At 45.2% G+C, this 23979-nt stretch overlaps 2 protein-coding genes across 4 annotated transcripts in view; one reads left to right on the top strand and one right to left on the bottom strand.

Moving 5' to 3' along the window:
* The first annotated feature begins 919 nt into the window (after window positions 1-919).
* Window positions 920-6689, top strand: ZP4 (zona pellucida glycoprotein 4). Its single transcript, XM_053949289.1, has 12 exons — window positions 920-1004; window positions 1664-1785; window positions 1864-1966; window positions 2530-2685; window positions 3067-3254; window positions 3421-3518; window positions 3895-4025; window positions 4213-4402; window positions 4476-4623; window positions 5923-6001; window positions 6309-6425; window positions 6547-6689. The coding sequence occupies exons 1-12, from the start codon at window positions 920-922 to the stop codon at window positions 6687-6689; spliced, it is 1560 nt and encodes a 519-aa protein (XP_053805264.1).
* Window positions 6690-9669: 2980 nt separating this feature from the next.
* LOC128791837 (uncharacterized) overlaps window positions 9670-23979 on the bottom strand; it is a 31171-nt gene continuing 16861 nt past the window's right edge. For 2 of the 3 annotated variants that reach the window (XM_053949754.1, XM_053949756.1), the window contains exons 3-9: window positions 22892-23053; window positions 20151-20337; window positions 19186-19340; window positions 17887-17913; window positions 16314-16432; window positions 12362-12481; window positions 9670-11854 (exon numbers count right to left, since the gene is read on the bottom strand). In XM_053949754.1, the coding sequence (XP_053805729.1) occupies window positions 12385-12481; window positions 16314-16432; window positions 17887-17913; window positions 19186-19340; window positions 20151-20337; window positions 22892-23053 (747 nt within the window). In that variant the 3' untranslated portion in view covers window positions 9670-11854; window positions 12362-12384. Of the gene's footprint in view, window positions 11855-12356; window positions 12482-16313; window positions 16433-17886; window positions 17914-19185; window positions 19341-20150; window positions 20338-22891; window positions 23054-23979 lie in introns of all 3 variants that reach the window. The other variant, XM_053949755.1, reaches the window with a different exon arrangement.

Below are 23979 nucleotides of genomic sequence, written 5' to 3' on the forward strand. Positions count from 1 at the left end.
CTTTGTGGAGCAGCCGTCTTGGTTGGTGCGTGAAATTAGCAGAGGTACTTGACCAGCTGGAATCATGGCATCTTGCTGCTGTGCAGCAAAGATGGGCTGTGGGCTGAGGGGGAAGAGCAGAGGAAATTCCCCCCTCACACTCAGCTGCTGCCCACCCACCATGCCTGTGATGAGGGCTGGCTGGGGCCAGTGTATTGATGCTGTACAGTGCTGTGCAGACATCCAGGAGCTGGAGGGTCTGCTGAGGGCAGAAGTGTAAAGACATTCACAGTTCCATTGCATGAATGCAGAAACATGCATGGAAAGGTGGACAACGAGGCATTCATTTGGTGTGGCTGCCTGATGTGTGGCTGGGGAGAAAACTCTCCATGATACCTTGCACTTACAGGCAGGCAATGGTTGCTGACACGCAGAGTTTTCTCTGGGATCACAGAGGCTCCCCTTGCCTGTTTTCCCCTTGCCTGTGCCCCCATCTCAGGGGCACATCTGCCAGTTTTTGGGGGTAGGGGTCCCAGAGAGCAGACCACCCTGCCACTTAGCAGCCAGGCCTGAACCAGTCCTGCAGCTATCCCCACACAAACACACTGCAAACAGGGCTGTAAGTCCACAGCCAAGAGTGTTTATGGGGAATCACCACTGTTTAGGTGTGCAAAGCCTTCTGAGCTCCATGATTTCTCACAGATTTTATGTGGACGGTTCTTTTTGTGCTTTTATGTCAGCACCCTGTATCTGGCATTTGAACCTGTATAATCTTTAAAATGAGCATTGTCAGTGTTTCTTGCACTCATGCCATGTATTGAGCAATTGGAGCAGCAATAGGGTGCACAGGGAGAAGCAACCAGATTTCCTACGTGTCCCAGCTGTGGGAAGAACTCAGGGCAGGAAAAAAGCTTTGAAGACCCTCCTGGGGCTCTACAGTATGAATACAGACCCACCTCTTGACATTAGCTCAACTCTTGCCCTTTGGTTTTCTTCAGAGTGCAAGCAGACTCTGCTGAGTTCAGGTGAGGGCAATGACAGGTGTTAAACTGCTGGGCTGGGTCCACCTGGGCACTTCAGGGATTTCTGGTCCCAGCTGGCTCCACAAATTAAAAGGACTAGGCTAAGAGCCTAGCAAGAGAGCAGGGTGGGTGTTGTAGGGTGGTTTCAGGCTGCATCAGGAGCTATGCTCTTCTGGGTGTTTCTTGGTCCCCTGGCTTTGGTTCTGGGGGCTCATGTCAGTGTTTTTTCTGATCCCACCCTGCTGACTTGTGGCCAAAAGAGCTTACAGCTCACCTTACCTCCAGGCTGGGAAGGGAATGCTTCATTTGTGCTGACTACTTGGGGTGAGGCAATATCAAGAGGCATTTTTAGCCATAACTTTGCCCAAATGCAGAGGTGCATGGAATGAGAAGAAAGGAACAGGTTTTAATGTGAAGTGCTGTTGAACTTCACTGAAGTTCTCTGCATCTTGCATAATCAGGGGGCTGTTTATATGACACAGCAGTCAAGGACTTGGTGAAGTGCTGTGCCTGGCTCTCGATGTCTTGGCTGCTGGATTCTCTCACTGCTGTTCCAGACCCTAATGCTGTCTAGGTCCCCATTTCCTAGAGAAAGGATTGTAGTGGGTCTAATCTGCAGTGTGGGACTCTGAAGCCCCTGCTGCTGTGTCCTCTTTCCCTAGATACTGAAGGGAAGGCACATGCTCTGCAGAATGACTCTGGCTGTGGGCTCTTGGTATCAGGGACACCAGATGGCTCCAGGAAAGTATCGATCTCTTATGCTGGCTGTTATGTCTTTGAATGGGTGAGTGGCCTTAGGGATTCTACTGGGACTATAACTACTGCTGCTCTGACTGCCCTGACTGGTGTGGCTTTCCCCTAGGATCACAATTACCTTATACTGGTTGGGCTTGAAGAAACAGATGCTGCTGGGCAAAAGGTTCTTCATGAAGAGGCGCTGCTCAGGTGCCCTGTGGGCCTTCCTGGTAAGATACAAGCACCTGTCAGAATCTTGTGGTGGTGACAAGTGCCATTCATTTCAGATGTCTGTTCCTAGTCAGTTTTGGGGGCTAGGAAAGGGGACTTACTGCTGTGCAGAAAGCTTCATGGAAAAGGATTTGGACTTAGGGGCCACCAACTTGCTGGGGACTTGTGCCTCTCTGCAGGGTCAGCAGGTGAATATGTTCATTGTGTCTCCCAGCCATATTCTGACTACATGAGTTCCTGCAAGTTCAGGGAATGAACTGGAGACTAGGTACAATGATTTCCTTAACTGCCAAGAGTTGATCTAGAATGCTTTATCTTGACAGATCCGATGTAAGTCCAGTTTCCTGTAAATGGCCTCAGGGGGATTCTCTGCTCCATGGAAATGCAGGTCCATCCTGAGCAGCCTTCTATGCCAGATCCAGGCCATGTGTTTGACCCTCACCTAACTTTCACTTCCCTTGATTTGTATGCAGAGTCACCAGGACACCTTCAACCTGTGTCCTTCATGTCTTTATCCCCCTGCTCTTGTGCTTTATCTGCAAAGACCTGCTGTTTTTTCCAGCCCTGGATGCTCCAAGCAGTAGTGTCTGTTTGGCTGTTCCCAGCCAGGACCGGCTGCCGTGTGCCTCCCTGCCCATCAGCCAGGGAGACTGTGAAGCACAAGGCTGCTGCTATGACCCCAGAGACAGGATGAAGCCTTGCTACTTTGGTAACACAGGTAAGCCCAAGCAGCTGTTCTCTGTCCCTCCAGAGCTGCTGCAAAACAAGATTTCTCACTTTGCTGGCAGGGCAAGCCAGCACTTGGTGTGTGCCACTCCTGCAGGTGGCTGAGGGCTATGTTTTTGGCTGCCAAGAATATCGTGTCCCAGTGAAGTCTCCAGCATTTTCCACTGTATTGCAACAGACCTGGTTTTATGCCCAGCATCAGTGGTGTTTTTGGAGCTGGTTGCACTTGTCTTGCCATGCTTAGCACTTGTTCTGTGGATTAAAGGCAGGAGAGCTTGCAGGACTTGCTGGTCTTCTCTTGCTTGTGATGTTAGGGCTTTGTTTCCATCCCTCTTATCTCTGAGTTCAAGACTGATTATATCTTTTTCTCCAGTGACAGCTCATTGCACACCAGATGGCCAGTTTTCCATTGCTGTTTCTCGAGATGTGACCCTGCCACCTGTTGCCCTGGACTCAGTGCAACTGGCCAGTGGACACAGTACTGGCTGTGTCCCTGTCCTAACAAACAATGCCTTTGTTGTGTACCAGTTTCCACTCTCTGCCTGTGGCACTACTTTTCAGGTAAGAGCTGCAGCTGTTGCTAGGCTGGAAGAGCTGGAACAACCTGATATGACTTTGGATGCTTAATGGACATCCTACAGACTTCCACAGGCCAAATGCTGTTCTCCAGCCTCATCCTGATCCAGCCTGACTTTACCACAGTGATGGTGCCTATCTGTCATTCCAGGTGACTGGAGACCAGGCCATATATGAGAATGAGTTGGTGGCAAGCAGGGATGTGAAGGCTGGGAGCCTTGGCTCTGTCACTAGGGATAGCATTTTCAGGTATTACCCTGGGGCTGATGTTGCTGGGTGTCACTGTGTTCAATGTCATTAGAGAAATACCTGCCACAAGCTTGTCACAAGCTCTGAATTCACATGAGGGCACTGGAGTAGGTCAAAGACTGGTATACCTCTAATTAGTAGGAATAAAGCTGGTATTGATCAGTGACAATCTGCAGATTCTCAAATCTAAACATTAGAGAGAATTTCAAGTATTTGTTTATAGGAAGTGTTGGAAGAAAGGGGATAAAATATAAATTATAATTTAAAAGGGGATATTAATATTATTAAAGCAGATGATAGTTTGCCATATTGGAGAAAGGAGGTATCAGAGTGGCTTTTGTTATTTGCCTGATTTGGAGCTTTCCTTTCCCACCAGGTTACATGTGCGATGTACTTATTCCATCAGTGGGAGTTCCGTTCCCTTGAGTGTTCAGGTCTTCACGTTGCCACCCCTCCCTGCTGTGTCCCAGGCAGGTCCTCTGTCTTTGGAGCTCCGTGTTGCATCCGGTAGGAGAGGTTTGCAGGACCTGCTCAAGGCTCTCGGTGCAGGGCTCTTGTGTCTGATGAGTAACAGTGGAGTATTAACCCAGCACTGCTTCCCTGCCGTGGTGGGAACTTACTGATATGGCTACACAGGATGCCTATTCCTGTTTCTTCCTGCTCTTAAATGCCTCTTGGGTTTCTTCTGTCCCAGATGGAAGCTACACTTCCTACTATACAGACAGTGACTATCCTGTGGTGAAGACTCTGAGAGACCCTGTTTATGCAGAGGTCAAGATCCTTCAGAGAACAGACCCAGACCTGATTTTAGTTCTGCACCACTGCTGGGCCACACCAAGCACCAACCCCCAGCAACAGCAGCAGTGGCCAATTTTGGTGGATGGGTAAGTGACTTGTAAAAAACTTTGGGTCAGGGGAATAACTTGCTCTTTTTCACTGCTTACCTTTCCTCCTCAGGTGCCCTTATGCAGGGGACAACTATCAGACACAGCTGATACCTCTGAGTTTCACCTCAGGATTACTGTTGCCCTCTCATTACCAGCGTTTCACCCTCTACACGTTCGCCTTTGTGAACTCCATTTCCCATGAGAAACTCTCTGGGCTGGTAAGATCCTGTCCTGCCTGCCTAGCTTCATATTGAAGACAAGTAAAATGTGTGAACAATAAGAGCCACTTCATGAGTATGAGTCTCGGCCTCCTTGGGGGAGTGGGGCAAAGACTAGGAAAAACCCTTGCTGAAACAGAAGGGAAGAGGTTGATGCCAAAAACCTGATTCCCTGAAGTGAATGTGGTAGAGGTAAGAGACATCACTTTTGGAGTGTGACAGAAAATGTGACAACTACTAGAAGGGTAGTAGTTTACTTAAGCAAGTGTAAGTTCATCTGGTGAATTACCTTAGGGTGTGTGTTCTAGCTAAGCAAAAAATATTCTCTAAACTACATTTCTTGGCCAAAATTACTTGGAAATAAACTTTGAGTACTTTTTGAAGCATCTGGGCTCTGAATCTCATTGCGCTCCTCCAGTTTAGTCACATGAAATTCACCCTGCCTTGTACTGTTTGCTCAGCGCTCCTGGAATTGGCTAAAACTCAAAATTGGTCTCAGCTGTACTTAACAAGGTTCCCAGTGAAGTGGTGCCCGGGCAGCAGTATTGCAGGTGTCAGGGAGAAGTGCTGTAATGCCAGATTGGACCGAGTTTGAAAGTGTATGTTGTAAAGGTTTCAAAGCTGCCTTGGGGCAGACAGCAGAGGGCTCCAAGGCTACAGCCTGGATGTGAAACAAGCAAAACAGACCTTCCTGCCTTCCCCCTTAAGGACCAGGCCCGGGGGGATGAAGCTAACTCTCCTCTTAGCAGCCCATATGATGCTGTGGCTTTGGATTCATCACTAAAACAGTATTGGAAACAGATGTTATTGCTGATTGCTGAATGGCACTTACAGAACACCAAGACTTTCTCTTCATTCTGCTGTCTCTCAACTCCAAGTGAGTAGGCATGGGATAGGCTAGAACCAGGGAAGCAGCAGAGCTGACTCAAAATAACCAAAGTAATATCCCACGCTACACGATTTTATGCTCAGCAGTGAACATCAGCATAGCTGATGCCCCAACTGCCTGGGCACTGATCTGCCTGTAGGAGCAGGGTAGGTGACTTGCCTTTACATCACTTGTGCTTTAGGTTTTTTCTTCCCTCTCCTCCTCTCCTTCACTTATTTAACTGTCTTTATCTCTCCAGCTCCTGGTTTTCTTACTTTTGCTCTTCCTCTTCTTTTTCTGCCCTGCTGGGGGGCAGAGTAGGGGCTGTGTGGGTGCTTAGCTGTTGTCTGGGGTCCATGCACCACACTAGGATATCACCAGTCTCCAGACAGTGCCTGAGGGATTTCAGGCTGTGTTCCATTTTTCTCTAGGTGTACCTGCACTGCAGTGCTTCCGTGTGCCACCGGTCTCTAAAGGAGTCCTGCACCACCACTTGTCCTCCCAGAGTCAGTAAGTGTCCTGGCCTTCTGCTCCCTATCCAAAGGGGCAGCAAGGGCCTGGTCTCCAAGCTGGGGAGTAGAAGACATGTAGCCTAAGGAGTCATTCCCTTGAGGCATGGATAGCTTGACAAAGCATTTCCTGCTCCTTTCCACTGACTTATGCCAAAAAGACAGAGGTCTTCATGGGCCCTTTGCTCTGTGTGGGCTCACATGGAAACTTCAGAGCTCCCCATATGTTGAGAAGATGACCTGGACAAAGTTTGCTGACCTTCAGGGCTATACCTCTTCTTACCTACAACCTTCACGTTGCTCTGTAGGAGGAAAAAGGAGTGCTGAGCATCCTTTTCAGGAAGGTACTTCCCATGTCTCCAGCAAAGGCCCTGTGATTTTCCTCCAGGATGAGCTAAGACAGGACACAGCCAAGGATGGCCTTGGTAAGTGTGGCAGCAGAGCAGGGGAAGGGGGCTGGTCTAAGGCTTTTCTACAGAAAGGCTGAGCCCCTAAGGTATCCCTGTGCCTCACTGGGAGCATTAATTGGGGTGTCTCTCCCCACAGGAGTGGTTGTGCATGCTGCAGCCCCCTGGGCTCTGGGATTTGCTGCTGTGGCAACTGGGACAGCTCTGTGTGTGGTGCTTGTGGTTTCTGTGCTGTGGCAAAGGAAGGTGTCAGCCATGCATGAAATCATTGGATTGCAATAAAGTGACTGTCAAACCCATTTAGTTGGTGGTCCCCCTTCCCCTGGAGACCCTAGCTGTAAGACTTTATTTGCAAGGCAAAAATTACCCCAGTGGCTGTGCAAGATTTCCAAATGCTCTGAATTCATCTCAGTCTGGAATTCTTCTGCTCTGGGTTTGGTGTTATCTGTCTGCCTTGGTCAAACTGGAGACCTTGTCAAGGCCTGGGCTGCAGACTGAGGCAGGATTGGTGCAGGGTGGTGTTGGCATTTCTGTTAATGAATAGTGGCTTTCAAAAGTAGTGACCTAGGCTCCATTCCAACACTGAGCAGAAGTGCAGCAAAGCTCACTAAAAGCAGATCCTGCAGCTGCTTCTCTGGAGATGCAGAGCAGGTATTTTGACTGTGCCGAGGAACTGGGAATTGCCCACTTGTCCCTAAGTCACTTGGTAAGTTAGGGCTGTGCTCATGTGGCAGGACTGGAAAGCAAGGATGCCAAAGCACTACACCAATGGGCTTGCTAATAATGCTGTGCATGAACTTGCCTTTCTTGCCCTAGAAACAGAAAATGGTAGGTGGCATTTTTCTCGTGAATGAGAACATGGAAACTTATATCAACTGGAAAAAAAATAAAAGAGCCTTGGTGGTTTGAAATTCAGGAGAAAGAAAAAATCAAACTTAGAGCTTACTCTTAAGCCTTCATGTGACAGCAGGCACGTGTGACAGCAGTTAGGAGTCTTCAAAGGTCTTGGATTAAAGCTAATTTGACATCACTATTGGCATAAAAGTGCTTTTCTTAATTTTTAACTTGTTTCTTCTAGATGAGGAAAAAAACCTGCCATTTTGAGCATCAGGAGTGGTTCAGTGTGGTGTTGTCAGTCCCAGCAGCTGGGCAGCGTCCCTCTTGGCTTTCTGAGGTCCTGGGAGGAAACAGTACAGCAAAGCTCTCCAGGCAGTAGAGGGGAAGCAGGGCTCCACCCCCTCCTTCCTGCCCAGCCTGGGGGGGCTCTGGTGCTTGCCCTTACACTGAGATCTGCTTATAGCTGATGGGGTAGTCCTTGAGGAGAAGGAAAACTGCTTTTCCCTCTTTTCCTCTAAGGCTTGATTTGAAATTCTTCCTGTTAAGGGCAGGAGAGAAGCCTTAATTGTATTGCTTTGGGGCCTTTAAAAGGGAGGAGTAGCACTTACATGTGGAAGCAAAGAACTGATAAGTAGCTTGCTTGAGGCAGCAGATGTTGTTCTTCTTAATTAGATTCTTGTTGATCCTGTGTTATTGGAGGGTGTTAATGAGTGGTGGGATCTATGTTATAATTCCTTTCCTATTCTAAGAAACTTCAGAAGTAATCTTATGTTTTTATTTTTCTAGTAGAAATGCTTTTCCCTGCTTCTGTCAGGATAACGAGTGATCTTCATCTTGCATGCTTTCAAAATCTAACCCGAAGAAAAGACTGTTCCAAGTTGTATGGTGGGAGGAAGAAGGAGATCACAGGCTGGGATCTTCTGAAGATAGGTCAAACAGCCTCTTACTTTGGAGCAGGCCTCTGGCAACTCAATGACCTTGGTACAGGTAGAGCTCTGTCTGGGAAAGCTGAGTATCAACTCATAATGTGCCTCATGACAAGTCTTTAGCAGCAGTCTGTATGTTAATTAACTGGGCAATTAGAGGAGTAATATAAACCACACCTTCTCAGTGCACCAGGCAGGGTGCTCTGGCACTGGTCTTAATTGTGTGTGTGTAAGCCAAGACCTAAACACCTCCTGTTTGCTTCCCATGCCTCAGTAAGGGAAACAGAAATATTTGCTTAGAGAGCTCAGATGACACTGTGGATGCTGAAGGGGCTGTGAGAGTCAAGTCTCTGCTGTCCTTTGTTGGGTTACTGAACCATCCCAAAGTGGCAGGGAGCTCTGGGTGTGTGTCCTATGGGAATTGCATAGAGTCCTCCACAGGGACTGTGCCTTTTGGTGCAGAGCTGCGTGTAGGACGCTGGTATGATGCTTAGTGTAGGGTATGTGCAGTGCTAAGTGGAGGTGGGTAAACAAAGGAAACCATTTCCTTATCCACTCTGGGGAGTCTTCTGTGTTCAAGGCTTGCTACTTGGTCCTCAGCTGGCAAGAAGGCTGTGAGCAGCAGTGAGATGGGAGTTGTTCTTCTGAAGCACTGGTACAGGGTGAAAGGCAACCTGGAAGTTTCCTCATCTGTTGCACTGGCACTGTGTTCATTGCCTGTTCTCCAATGCCATTGGGGTGTTAGTGGCTCTCATGGTTCTTGTTATGCAGTATTTGCTTCTGCAAAAAGTGAATTCTTTCCCTTCTACCTTCACAGATGCACTTCTGGCTAACTTGTTTTCTAGGCCTCTCTTCAGTTGAGTCTCATTGACTTTTCACCATGACTTTCTTTTGAATACCTGTGTGTGACTTCTTGTGCCAGCACCCTCTTTAGCTTCACTCCCTATCACCTGGTTATACAGTTCAGTTAAAGTTGTTGGGGGGTGCTGTACACAGTGCCTTAGACACCAGCAGGGGAAAGGAAGCTGCTCTGTCCAGGAGGGTGCTGCTGGCTGGGAATCAAGGCTGAAGAAGAGCAGCCCGGAGGCCAGCTAGGATCTGTCATTTGAGGCTGTTGTGTAGTGATGGTACTGAATCCAGATTTTCAGAAAGGAACCCCAGTGCTGAGCAGCAGCACACTTTGTCCCAGTGCCTTCATTGATTCTTCTTGGAAGTGCTGTGTGTGCTGCCTGTCTGTAGAAGCAAAGTCCAGCAACAGCACCTAATACAAGGCTGCTCAAAATTAACACGTTTGTCATACCTGAACTTTCAAAAGGCTCTCCTCACCCTCTAGATCTTTGAGAACAGCACCTGCTTCCAAAGAGCACACTTGCTTCTTTGCCAAAGCTAAAGAAGTTTTTTAAAAGCTTGGATGTTACAATTCCTTTCTTGACTAGCTATGCTCACCTGATACCCTAAAGGTGTGGCAGTTGCTATACTACAAGCCAGGTGTTCATTAATAAAATATCTGAAAACAATTACCATAATAGTGATACTTTTATTAAATTTCTTATGCTTGGATTACAATGGATCCTGGAGTGGAGAACTATACAGTATGTTACATGTTATAAATACATTTATTTCTGAAAAATACACAAACATATTTAACATAATGCTATAATAAAGAAGAGTGCTAGTTTATCTTAGTTAAAAAAAAAAAAAAAACACAAAACACCCAACAAACTTATATCATGATTAGAGAGGGTTGTAGAAAATACCAGTTCAAGTTGCTATGTCTTAAAACACTTCAAATTCAGTTTGCACTGATTCACATTCTGTACAGTCACTGTAAAAAAGCTGGAGGGATATAATGGAGGATGCAAGTTAATGCAGGATTTTTGTCCCCTGTATTTATGGAGATATATACAGAATATTCACAGAATAATCAAGTCATAAATCTTTCTAGCTTTGGATGAAGCTAGCAAGATATACAGTGAATAACCAAGTCTTGCAGCAGCAGCTACAGCTGAAACATTAAACACAGCACCTACTTTAGGGTGCTAACCTTGAGTCAGCACAGCCTTTTTTTTTTCTTTTTAATGGGGATTTTGGTTTGGGTTGTGGGGCCTGGTCATTGTGTTTGTGGGGTTTTATTGAAATATTAAGCAACAACGGTAGCAATCAATCCTTCTGAGTACTTGAACCCTGCCCTCACTCACCCCTGCAAACTCTACTGGCCCTGGAAGGGCATGGCTGAGATTCTCCAAATCCCAGAAAAGATCCTGTCTTGGTTTCAATGGTTCCAGCTGATGTGGATGAGCAAGGGAAAAAGCATCTGTTATGGAAAGACTAAGCCTGCTGAAGCTGATCATTCCTGCCAGCTTGTCAAATCTTGGTTCTCAGGTAAGTTGGGGTTGGATGGGATTTTTAATCAGCAATTGCTTGACTTGTAATTATCATTTATGGGGTAGAACAATCCTTTATCAAGAGGCAATGTTTGCTTAAATCTTAAATCTTTACCCCATGTGTATTAATTATTTTGCTAGTACCAGTAAGAGCTAAGTGTGCAGAGACCGCTGCAACCATGGACATGCAGAAGCATGCACTGCCTGTTCCTTGAGTCAGGAAGCAGTGGACATGTGGCAGTAAGGCAACCACCACACACAGTCATGGTGTTACACAGTTGTTAGTGTATCCCAAAGGAGCACCAGTTTATAAAAGATGTATTTGAATTTCTTTCCCTTGTAGCCTTGCTCTCCTCAACTTTTCCCAGTAGAGAGAGTGCAGGCGGAGCCATACAGCAGCATGACTGCTCCACCTACAGCCTCAGGCCCCCACCTGCACAAACTGAGCACTTCAATGGAACTTAAAAGTAGGAATTCAAGCCTGGTGTCCTGTCTCCCATCAAAAAACGAGAAAAAGATTGATTACACAATGGCTGGGCGTGGGGCAGAGGCTGCCCTGGATGCCCCTCCAGTCTCTTGAAAGGCTGATTCCTGCAGTGCTGCTTACTCTGGTCTTTACAGTGAGTGTGTGCAATGCCAACTTCTGTGCAGGGTAGCCCCAAAGTTCAGGGATCTCTGTGGAAGGAGCAGGCCCACAGGATGGGAAGCTAGTAGTGCATTCAAGAATGACCTTAGCTTTACATACTTTGTTTTCCTGTTGGATTCCAGTGAAATGGCACAGCTGGCTATAGGCTGCTCTGAAGGGAGGAACTGTGCTGGGGACAGAGACTGCAGCTCAGGTTCCCCAGAGGGAGGAGGCTGTCCTTTCAACAGCTACCTCTGCCCTGGGCAATGAGTCTCTGGCACTCCTCTAGATGAAGCTAATGTTTATTTCAGCTGAAGAAGTCCTCAGAAAGTAATGATAGTTTAAAAGCTTCAGTGTTTCAGGTAATTCTGTTCCCAACCCAGAGAAGAGGAAGAATTTCCAAATCTTAAAGGTCCCTGTTGGTTGTGTTGCCAAGATGCTAACGGCAATTTTCATCTGTGGCTTGACTTTTTAAAGTACACTTCATATTCGGGAGTGAAGCCATACATAGTTGAGCATGTATCTGCCCACAGACCCTTCTCAACATCCCCCTTCCCTCTTTCCCATCCAACACTCAATTCAGAGTTGCTCTGTTGACAATTGTAGGATATAGATTGCACAGAGTAACCCCAGGATTCTTGATTTTCTGTCCTTTGACGTTCTTGCCTTGACTTTCTGAAACAGAAACATGCAGTGAATGTGAGATTAGAGAGAGTTTCTCTGTATTTCGCCTGTGGGCTGAGTTGGGAAGGTGGAAGATGAAGCTGAGGGTGGTTTTCTTTTAGTCTTTATTAGGGACAGATTGTCTCTTTCCCAAGACATCTCCTTGGCTTATTATTTGGAAGTCTTTTGACTGATTGCAGATAAATGAATTGAGTGCCTTTTATATTTTGTAAAAAGGCTGTGTGATGTAGCCTGTATGACTATAGTTGCCTTTAAATTGTGAGTTAAAAAAAAAAATACAACAAGCCAAAAGCTGGGGGACTATTAAAATGAAGACATATGGGCTAGTCCTCAGTAGACATCAATCCACATCATTTGAACTTCAAAAATTACACCTGTTTCTGCCTTTGCAAGCTGGAGTGTGTCTGGAAGAAGGAACAGGACTGCCTCATTTTTGTGCTGAGAAGAGGTGAAAATCCCCAACCCACAAAGAAATGCATGCTGCTTTACTTACTTTACCTTGCTCCATTTGACTCAGATTATCAGAAAGGCCACAAGTTTTCGTTCTTTGTATTTTGTCCCAGAACAATCATGGAGTTCCTCTCAGTTTTCCTCAGCTCTGAAGACATAATATCTGGCCTTAACAAATGGAAAAATACAACTGAAGTTGACAGTGGCCAGAATGCATGGCTGTGTTCTTAACATTAATATGCTGTGCATATGTATCTAAGCTATACCCAAAAGCAGCTTCCTCCTCTCCAGTCTGAAATTCTGTAACAGATGCTGTCCAAATATTTGTGGCAGCATCTAAAAAAAGAGCCATAAGATGCAGCACTTGGCATTGAGCCACATTGTAATGGATGGACAAAAACATCATTTTGTTCAGAGCAACCAGTGTTTTCTGCCTAGCTGGAAGACGGGGGGATAGACTTGTGGCTGAACATCACACAGAAATGAAAATTTCTGGCCTAAAATAGTAAGTAGGAAATGAAGTGTTTTGAAGAGCAACACTAAGCTAGCTCCTGTGGACTGTCTCCGGCTTAATTTTTTGTATGTTATTTATTACATATGATTGAAACAAGTATAATACATCCTGTTTGGTTGAAATTACTTAGTTAGCTCAGGCCTCCAGGACTTATGAGAAACAAACTTTTTGAAACACTTTCTAGACACATCTTTAAAATAGGTTCTGTTTAAGAAAAAAAAAGCTCTCATTTGTTTTTTGTTTTTTTAAAGCAATATTTGAAAGTTGTTTACAGAAAATAAATAGCTAATAGATATTTAGTTCAAATCTTCAATTTGAAAAATTTTCAACTCAAAGTCCTGACTAATGTGGTGCAGACTCTTTATTTTGTGAACTACTATATTGGGTTTTTTTCTAAATGTTGTAAATTTTTATGTTCTGTTCTGCTCTTAGCTCTTTTACAATGGACTGGTCAATCTTCTGCTTTGATGTTCTTTTAATTCTTTGGTGGTTTCTCAACCCTGAGAAATACCAAGCAGGGTTGAGAATATCTTAGTATTAATCTTCCATGTGAAGAGCATCATTCAGATCTGAGGTTCTTGTACCCTTTTCAACCTTTACTACATAATATTGAAGACGGGGTTTTGTAATCTTAGAACTGCACTGTCCTTGCTAGCTTACTTCACACTAACCACAAAATAGGCATCATACAGCAGCAAGCTTTTGGTGCCTTCAAACTGAAACTATCATCTTTACCATGAAAAATACTGTATAGGAGGTTAGGTCATGCCCATGCATCTGCATTAAAGCTACAGCTCTCACAGATACCCAGGTTGGTATATCTGCACTGGAATGTCAGGAGGGGATTGCCTACATTAGATCCTGCCCTGGAAAGTGGAAGACCATGTGCTGCTTAAGTTCACAACACCATAATGAAGTCAGTCATCAGTCTGTTCTGGTCCTTTGCACAGAATAGATGTTGCTTTGCAGGAGCAAATGTATTAGCAAGAAAAAGAAAATGAAATTAAAACCTGAGCCTGTTTAGAACAATGTATGACAAACCACTGAGTCTTGTGCCAGTATGTTTACCTTGGCAGGCCTCCCCTCTCTCCTGCTAAAAGAACCCAGTTCTCTCTGCTATGAGAATTTTTGTGGATGTTAAAAAAAAAGAGTGAGACAGAAAAGAAAAACAAAACAACCACCCTGCAGCAGTTCATACATAGAGTAGGAGCATGAAAGGGGATTTGTTTTGACCTAGTTACAAAAACAAAGAGACTTTCTCTAATTGCCCAAATGACTCAAGTGGGACTGGGTGTCAAAAGCAACAAATCTCTGACTCCTTCAGAACTGTATGTTAATACAGGGCACCACGCTCTAGCCTGTTCCAGTGCAAGACCTGGAACCCAAAAAAGCCTGGGTAAGCAAAAGCCAGCCAACTCCAAATGTCTGCATGTACGAACAGGACCAGGAGCCAGGACAAACATGTTTCATAAATTATAACAAAGCCAGTGGCTTTAAATGCTGAGAGTAGCAGGGTTTCAAGGTTTGCTTTGCCAAGATTTGCAGATGAGTGAGACTTTATTGCTTTACTATTCTGGTACTGCCGCAGGAAGGGTCTCTCTTACAGTCCAGCAGCATTTGCTGGTCTGTCATTGATCCACTAAGCATAACTTTTTACTTCATAGGAGAGCCTGAGGGCAACTGCATATCCAAACTGCCACATGAACAAGGTGCCCAGCTTTTCCACACACTAGTGAAAAGGACAGGGTCTGTATACTGCTATTGCTCGGTTTAGGGTAAAAAGAGCAAGACCAAATACAGATAGGGTTGGGGAATAAGGGCTAGAATGAAGGAGAAAAGGAAATAAAGGGAGATAAGGCATATGAATAGAGGCAGGGTTTTATGTAGATATATGGGAGAAGAAAGTAGAAGAAAAGGACATTCATCAGCTACTGAAAACAGCCTGCAAAAATCAGAGTACAAGAGCTCTGAAGAGGCCTGGATACAGCCAGGCAAAAAAACTGTCCATTTGGCACCTCATTGTACAGCGTTTCCATGATAGCAGTAGTTGTCCATTCTAGGAGACTAATTTCTAGGGAGCTAGAATTTCTGCTAGGAGCTATTGGGCTGACCCTTCATTGGAAATACATTAATTTAGGCAGCTGAGGACCTAGCCTTCAATTCTTATGCAGGGACTGCTGGCGCTGTCCTCTGTGCTGTGGAGATGGAGCAAGCAGAAAGTTACAGAGACAGAACTTTTCTGAAACCCAAATAAATGTGCTGGTTCTATTCAGGTTTAGATGGAAGGTTCACAGGAGTTTGTATTTTTCCCCCAGCTGGTTCACCATCTATTTTAGATGGAACTGTTTGATCTCTCTCTGCTTTGTGTTTCTTTCAGTTTCCCAAACAATAGGAGGAAGCTCTCCTGTTACGTGGGCCCCAACCAACCTTTTCCCAGCTGGAAAAATCATTCCATGTATTACAGAGGGTTTTTTTTTTTTTCCAGCTGTAATTATAAGATTCCCAGTTCCCTTATGCATTTTGTAAGGTAGGTACAGGCTGTCTTAAGGGGAACAATAGGACATTCCTGAGTGCTTAAACAACTGCTGTTTCCCGACCATCACCCCCTCTAAAACTGGAGGAGGGCTTAAGCACATTTGAGCTGTTCCGCTGAAGGTTACTGAGACCTCAGCTGAAAAAACATACAGGGAGGTGCACAGCTCCATGTAATGCTCCTGCTTTGGTGACTAAGATACCCAGGCTCTTCCTGTTACCTGATTACATACACAAACACTCCAAATTCACCAGACTAGCTGGGAGGACTTGGCAAGTGTACAGGGAATGTCTGTGCAAGGGATAGCTGGCAGAACTGTCAGATGGACATGCATAACACAGTTTAGTTCAGAGGCCAGGCTACAACCAGCCTGGTAGACAAACTTGCACAAGGGAGCAGCATGGATCACTTAATGGAAATAAGACTTCATATTTGACCCAAATATTCATCAACAGCAACAAACAGGTCCCACCCATAAGCACACATTCAGCAAACTTCATCTCTTCTTCCTCTGACAAGAACCATCCAACTGATTCTGACTGTCCCATCCCAACACACATCAGTCACAATATGGTCTGTCCCACTGGATGAAATGTGGGGAAGTGGACAAAAGAGAACATTAATGCTGACTGCAATGCTTAGGAGGGAGCAGAAAGACAAATTACTAGGCTATAGAATGGCTCTGGCTAATTGTCATCATCCCCTTGCCCTACTGGGGAGAAGCGCCTTATTTTAGGGACCCTAATGTTTCCATGATTCTTACATAGGTAGCATCCAGTTGGGATCCTGGGGCATCTGGGCACTAAGGAAGCAAACACTACTGCTAACCAGAACCAGCATATGCAATGGAAATAAGGTAAGGAGTGGTCTTCTCCAAGCAGCAACAACCAGAGGTAAAGCTTCTACCACCTCCTCCCAACACTAAGTGAAAATCCCCCACAGCATTCTCTCACCTATACAACTGTGGGCAGGACCTCTTCAGAGCAGCAGAGGACAGCCCCAGCTTGTTCTGGTTTGTCAACCGTGTCTTCCTCATAAGATCTCTCATTCTCCTCCAAGCATGGCTCTCACACTAGGGAGCAAAAAGAAACCACAACTTAAAAAGACCAGAGGTAAGTTGCTGGCAGACTTCATCTGGTCAACATATGATACTTTGGGGTACTCCAGGGTGGTGGGAAGAGGGAAGTTTCTTCTTTATTTCAAACAGATAGGGGTCAAGGCCCACAAAAGAATTTTTAACACTGCAATGATGCCCAGTGGCCAGCCTGTACCTGTATAGGACAAGGAGACAGGATTGATGAACTCTGAATAATACCATCTTTTTCTGTATTTTGTTTGTTAACGTTTCTCTGCCTAGGGCTCTGCTGTTCTTTCTGATTTAGGATTTCAGAGACTGAGGGCATCTCAGCGGTGAATGCTGAGTAGCTGCTTAAGGGCACGTTTTACCCTATTGTTATGCTGTGCAAAAGGAGAAGATTGGTTTGATTTCCTACCGACTCACATGCATGCAGGGGGCCTTTACAACGAAACCCAAAAAAGCAGTTTGACTCTCTTATCCTTTCTATTAGGCCAGGTGCACTGGTATCAGCCTTTTTTAAGGTGGTAGCTTTTGTGGAACATGAATTAGAAGAGATCAACCCTTTGTTTCCCTGTCACTCAGCAAGCCACAGCTTTTGGTCCGTTACATTTGAAATGCTAATAGAGATTATCAGGAGGTCAGGGAGTCTCAGGAAGCCATCTCTAATCTTTGTTCTCTCCAGGCTGGGCTTATCTGGACCCATGAATTTAAAAACTTTTTTTTTCCCCCAATATTGTTTTAAATTTCCTAAAGTGATGACTGAAAAACCTGGGGAACAGAACAAAAATTATCATGTCCCAGAACTAGCATAAGAGAGAGATTTCATTTCAGTGAATTTCTCAAACCGTCGTCATGTTCCTGACATTGTTCTGCCCTGTGCCGAGGTTCCTCCTCATTGTGTGCTGGTGCTGCTGTGCCACCAGCACAGCCATTACTACAGGAGTTGTGGCCACCTTGAGAGCACAGCCTGGCAGCTGCCCAGTCGCACTTACCAGCTCCAGAAATGCTTATTGCAATAGTTCTTGGGAATCTGCGAAGTGTTCAGTTCAAAACTTCAGATGAGGTCATGGCTCAGCTGAGAACTGCAACACCTGATTCCGTGCTATTGAGTTAATTGCCTGTAAGCAAGACTGTTTACTCACGGAAATAGCAAACCTCTGTGTTTACTGCTAGGATTAATGTGTGCTGTGGAAGGGTTTTGAGGCCCCAGCAGTTAGTCCCTCGTAGTGCTGGTGATGTCTAGGAGAAGTAAGTGCTGGTGATGTCTAGGAGAAGTAAGCACTGCTGATACTGCTGAAAGCCTCAGCAGCTGATGCTCCTGTCGTCCATGAGAGTAAACCTCGGGGGTGAGTAAACCTCTTTTGCTCATACAATGCTGTGCACTACACGGGCTTACTCACTGATAATACAGACACGAGTTAAATAGATTCTGCAAAAGCAGTACATACCGAGATGTTCTTGCTGATGTCCAGAGCCTAAAAACAAAAGGGAAATACACTGATAAATAACAAGACAGCGAGACCATCTCCCAGTGTTTTCAACAGACTAGGCTCTGTTCTCAGCTCTGCCCTGGAATGGACTCATAGCCTTGGCTGAGTCCTTTATTTCTTTTTAGACTCAGTCCCTCACATATGTGATAATCCCTTCTTTCTTCTTCCACCTCTCGGCTCTCTTTCGTATTTAAACTGCCAGTTCATGTGTATAGTATCTAGTAGCCAGGGGAAAAGTGTAACAGACAGAATTCCCATACAGTACAGAATTCCCATACAGTACCTGCACTGTAGGAATAAATGGGGCCTTTCATGTTCAGGGTACAAAATCCAATACTAGGTGACAAAACTAAGGTGTGATGTAACAAGAGAGGATGAGGATTCAGTTTAAAGAGCATGGATCTTGACTCTGCGGTCCTGTGAAGTCATCAGAACTTCCCACATGCTTAAAATACTCTGGAAGCTGGCTGGACACAAGGCAGAGCATGGAGCACCTTTCAGGCCTTAGCCTTAATTTGGGTTCTGAAGTTCATTGAAGTGCTTGTGACCTATTTGCAACTTAAGGGTGGAAATTTCATGAGGTCTTTCCCGTGAGAGACCTACTCCTTCCTCTTTCCTGTTTGCAGGGCTGGGAATACTCTGATTAGAGTCTCTGCTCTGGCATTTCAGCACTTCTGAACCCCACCGGAACATGAAAGTGCTGAGGCAGATACAAACAATGGGAAAGAAAGGGAGAGGAAAGCATTCATCCTCTCTCCCTTGGACTTCAGTGACACAGATTTTCTGAAACACATTCCCTGGAACATGCTTTGAGAACTGGAGCTAATTACATTGATATGCTGCCAGTCTGGTAATAAGTGTGGCCAGGATTGATCCACTAGAATTTTTATTAGTGGTAATGAATACTTGGTTTAATCTCACTAGCATCAGTAGTGGAGATACTTATGACTGAGTCCACACAGTAAGTTATTTGGAGTTAGTGATGACTAAACCCCATGCTGCTGTCTGCTATGCTCCTCTCCTCAGCACCAGTGATCCATTTGTGCCTTTCTTGGCATAAAGACAAAGTCCTTCTTCATTTAAGGTTGGGAGCAGAGAGACACAGACCCACCCCGACCCTCACTGGCCCAGTTCCACTTGGTAGCAGACAAGCTTGGCTTGCTCTCCTGGCACCTCACTCTGATCTCCCTGAGCAGAACTTCTCTCTGCTTCTCCCATGGGTCCCACTCAGAGTCAGGTTCCAAGCTTATCACTCACCTTTCTTACTGCAGGGTCCTTTGAGAGAAAAGCCTGTCCTTCAGCCATACTCCCAACTTCTCCGAACTCATTCTCCTTGTTGTTCCTATTGTTTGATGACTTCCTGAGCCCCATCATCAGCTGGCTCTTTCCTGATTCCAGATATCTCTCACTTCCTGCAAAGAAATGCAAGGACTTATTTCTTAGCAGTGTCCTGCTAGGATGGCCTCTGGGCAGTGCTGGCAGCAATTTATGACTTCAGATAGGATAAGAACCCTAAGGACTTAAAGACGGGATAAGACCCCGTGTGATCCCAAAGGCTCTGACTCAATCCTGCAATGAAGTTGTTCTATATCTCACCAGGTATTAGAAACAAGCTGAAATCCAAGGTTTGAAACAGATCAAGCTCATTTAGTGAGCTGGTTCACATCTAACAGACTTTTCATTTGGTTTTATTATCAGTCAGCTGAGCCCAGTGTTTCTCAGCTTTCTGGAAAAATTGGTCTCTGGATCCAAGCTTTGCAGCTGGGGCTTATTTCCACTTGGTCTGTAGAATAAGTCACCCTCCAGGAATGTGTTCTGTGCCTACTTGAGAGGGTAGAAGACTAACAACAGGCATAAGGTTTTCCATCTTAGATCAAATCCTACCTTGACTGGGTGCAGGGTGGCTCCACTAATGGTCCCATTCAGGCATGCTAATTTTAAATAATAAAAGACCTATTTTATAATTCATTTGTCCTAATCTTTACAGCCACAGCTACAAAGCAAAAAAACCCTAACTCACACACATGAAACAGCCAGTGTTAAAATCCTAGGTATAGACAGAGCATTTTAAATTGCTTCTCTTGGATTTCAGCTAGGGTTTAGTTCTACTAAAACCTTGCTCTGTTCCAAACTGTCTTTCCTAGGGAAAAGAAAGTGTCTGATCAGCTTGATTGACCTAATGATGGCAAACGGGAGGGTATGTTAGAGGTATTTGAACTCACCATTGCAGCTGCTCAGCTTCTCGGTGTTCGCTCCTATTTCTGGGATGATGGAAAGATCAGAAGGGTTTCCAGTCTGAGCCAAGAGGCTGTGAGGTCTGCTCCTCCCAGCAAAATTTGTTTTCATGTCTTGATATGAGTTAAGGAAGATACTGGCAGCTCCACAGGAGCAATGCTGCAGAATGTATTCCTGTACCAGACAAAAAGAAAGTATGCAGGCTCTCAGGCTGCAACAGCCCAAGGTAATGGGTGGTGCGACACTACAGAGAAATTGTAAACATTCCAGCCCAAGGATGTCCATCCTTGTCCTAGGACCCACCAGAACCCAGACAAATTATTTAATTCTCTAAAATGCTGAACAGCTTGTAGTTAGTAATACAGAGCTTACATGGCTTCGTTAGCATTTTAGCCTAAATTGCTTGATACTCAGCATCTTTTCAGTTTGTTTCCCAGAAGGAATTGAATATGAGTTTCTAAACAGAGAGCTGCTCAGCTAAGGCATTAGTGTAAACAAACAGATCAGTTATAACAATGACTCATATTTTAAGATGTTATTTGTTTTGGAGCATGCACAGACAACAATAACTTTTATTTTTACTGATGGGATGCCACAGTTTTCTTGCGTGTTACCAGCCAGATTGACTGTATGGGGTACTTCAGTCAGTGTACTTCTGCTGTTGCTGGTGGGGTCAGGAAGAGGAGATTTTCTACCTTGTACAACCATGTTGCAGAAGAGTTTAGTAGGGTAGGAAGGAAGGAGAGCTTTATCCAGCTGAAGCAGAAAGGGAACCAAACTGTTTACTAGTGTTGGAACCAGGACAGGCCAACACCAGTTTAGCACCTCTGGAGACCCCCAAGCAACTGACAGTTTCAATGTCACTTCTCATCTGGATATGTTGTCACAGCAGTGTGGCACTTTGCATTATCTCTACCTTTGGGAGATGCTTATCAAATCTGATGAAAGATGCTGGTTTTGGCCCATGGTATTATAGATTTCCCTGTAAAGCAAAGGATGTGGAGCAGCACTGTTCCCTTCTGTGTCCCAGGATCAAAGGCATCATTTCAGTGGTGATGTCTGTGCACCTCTCAAGAACAGCATTGCGAGCACTGGTTATCTACAATCCTCGTGACCAGCTCTTAATACCATGCTAACCCCATGTTTTGGGGGTTGTGACTTCGTAGCCATGTCTGGGACATGGAAACCTTTCCCTGCTCATAGTCTACATGGAGAGTGAACATGGTTCATCCAAAGGAGTCTTTGGACACCCTCCAATTTGTGGGTGGCAATCTTCATGTTTCATGGCAAATGGGGGTAGCAGTGTTCCTCTTCTATTCAGAGGGGCTATGACTGAAGAACAAAATGATGGAAAGCTGCTCAAATATGAGATCCAGGCACCACAGGATACCTGAGAGTGTCCAGTTTTGTAGACCACACTGCAAACACTGAATGTTACATCTGAGAATCCAATTCCCCACTGAACAGTATGAGACAAATGCATCTGAGGAGACACTGCTGAGAGACCTTCACAAGTACCAAAAAGATCAAAGTTTCAAATATTTAAATGAAAGCACAGCGCCTTTCATTTCAGTGGGAGCTGGGGAGGGGGCACGTACACCAGATGATTTTGCAGCTTGGAAGAGTTACTTTGAGCAATGACTCACAGTTGTAAAGCTTCAGGAAATGTGTTAACAATTCCCAGGCTCTATGTAGGAGGCTGCATTCCTCTGAGTGTGAGAGATGGGTACATGGAAATGACAAGCTACTCTGCTCTGCAACCTGACTCAGAACTTGGCTTTGGCTCTGAGGAGGAGTCAGTCACCTACTGCAGATCCAATCCCAGCAGGTGGGAGAGCAGCACCAGGGGAACAATGATGCTATCAGGAGAATAAAAGACTCACCCCAGCACAGCTGGGAAGAAATAGTTGAGTGTGATAAACCCTTTCTGTTCCTTTGGGGAGTGTTAAAATAAACAAAAAGGCAGGGGAGGAAAAAAGATGGAAATCTGGTGTGATGACTGAAGAAGAGGTGGAGTAGAGCTTAATAAAATATGCAGAGGCTAAAAAATGCTGGTGGAAATGCTAGGAAGACCCTGAAATTATTTGCAAATTTCAGTCAGATTTTCCAGCTAGCTCTGACTGATAAAAGTGACAAATGGGAACACTGAAATGGTTTCATGTCAGAGATTCGACATCTGGCAGCTCAGGAAGAATCTCTTTCTTTTCACAGGAAGTGAAAAAAAAGCATGGAGCTGGGTCATGGTATTGCTGCTTCTCTTTCCCCATGTGTCTGTTTCGTGAAAAATTCTGGGATTTTGACAGTTTGAAACCAGAAGGAAATGTAAGATCTTATAAATCAAAACACAATTGCTAAGGAGCTCTGTGGATTTTGTTTTGATAGCATTGAGGAGAGGAGATGTGTTCTTAGGAAGTTTACAGCTGTAGAGAAGTAAAAGTTACTGACTTAGAGCAGGCCATTGCATGAGGTAAGAAGTGTGCTTTTTAACTCAAAAGAAGCAAGCACATTTGGGAAACAAAACTAAATAAGCACAGAAACTCAAGCCCAGCCTCAGGAAACTAAACCCATTGTGGTATGTGAGGCCTCCCTGAAGACCTGTGTACTCAGCCCAGGTGGGTGTTGGATGTGGTAAACTGGCATCTCCCCACACACAGACCTTTCTTACTGGGCCTCGAGTTTATTGTTTAAGACGTATTAGTCAATGGAAGATACCGTGGTGTCTGCTTACCTCTTTTATCTGACTCATCTTCTGCTCTTTCTGCAAGCTGCACACTTGTTTTTGGAGACGCAGGTTGTGCTCCTGAAGCTGCCCAATCTTCTCAATCAGTTGGCAGATGTGTTCTAGGTATCCCAGACCAGATCCCAGGGCTTTGCTGTTACTTTGGTTCACCTGCAATGACAATGCATCTTGGACCATGGAGTAAAAACAGAGGAATTCTAACTAGGAGCTGAGAGCTCTGCACACTCCTTACAGTCATGTCCTGTAATAAAGTCAGGCTTCCTCTTGCAAGGGGCTTTGGTCTTACCACAGATTTGAGCTACAGCATCACTTGCCAAAGTTCTTTTCTGGATTACTCAGCAATTTCCACTGTCAGAGGGACTCTTCTGACTGATCACAGGCTGATGCAGAGGAAAACCTCATGACAGCCTGTTTCTAGTTCCACCTCCAGGCTAACTTTTGTCTTTTACTGGCAACAGAAGCCTTACAAACAAATATGGTTCAACTGTATGCAATGGATGGCTGGGGCTAGTATGGCTCACTTAGCCCACAATCCTCAGTGCAAGTCACACTTATGTGTCCTGAAGCTGGGCTTGGCTCCTACCCAAAGGCACGTATCTGCAGGTTGCATTGATTTGCTGAGTTGTGACCAACTTGGGGTACACTTTGCTGTACTCTGGCCCTCATCACTGGTGTGTCTGTGAGAGAAATGTACTTGAATCAAGCTGCCAAAGTGAAGGAACATCTTTCCACCAGTCTTTAGTAGATCCCAGCTTACATCCCTGCTGCTACTTTCTCAGTCTTGAAGAGATGCCTGAAGAAAGTTTGCAGGATCAACTTTGCTGTCTGGCTGTGGATTATATCTACCACCAATTTCTCTTCACCCAGGACCTGCCAGAGTCTCACTGCTGCTCAGCCAAGGGCAACTCTGGAGACAGGGAGTAATCCTATGGCAGAAGAAAAGCTACAATGCTTCCCAGCCTCCTGCTCTGCACCTCACCATTTCTGGTGCCAAGACCTCCCCATGCACAGCGAGTGTCCTCCCCTGCGCCATGATCAGACTGTGCTGAACGTGCTGCTAACAAACACATGCAGGG

This window comes from Vidua chalybeata, chromosome 8 (assembly GCF_026979565.1).
Source record: "Vidua chalybeata isolate OUT-0048 chromosome 8, bVidCha1 merged haplotype, whole genome shotgun sequence".
NCBI lineage: Eukaryota > Metazoa > Chordata > Aves > Passeriformes > Viduidae > Vidua > Vidua chalybeata.

What these genes read in the sequence shown, in the direction of transcription:
- ZP4 (XM_053949289.1), top strand. Translation starts at nt 920, where the DNA reads ATGAATACAGACCCACCTCTTGACATTAGCTCAACTCTTGCCCTTTGG. An exon ending in GCAGACTCTGCTGAGTTCAG is followed by an intron (nt 1,005 to 1,663) that starts GTGAGGGCAATG and finishes CTCTTTCCCTAG; the next exon opens with ATACTGAAGGGAAGGCACAT. An exon ending in TTGCTACTTTGGTAACACAG is followed by an intron (nt 2,686 to 3,066) that starts GTAAGCCCAAGC and finishes CTTTTTCTCCAG; the next exon opens with TGACAGCTCATTGCACACCA.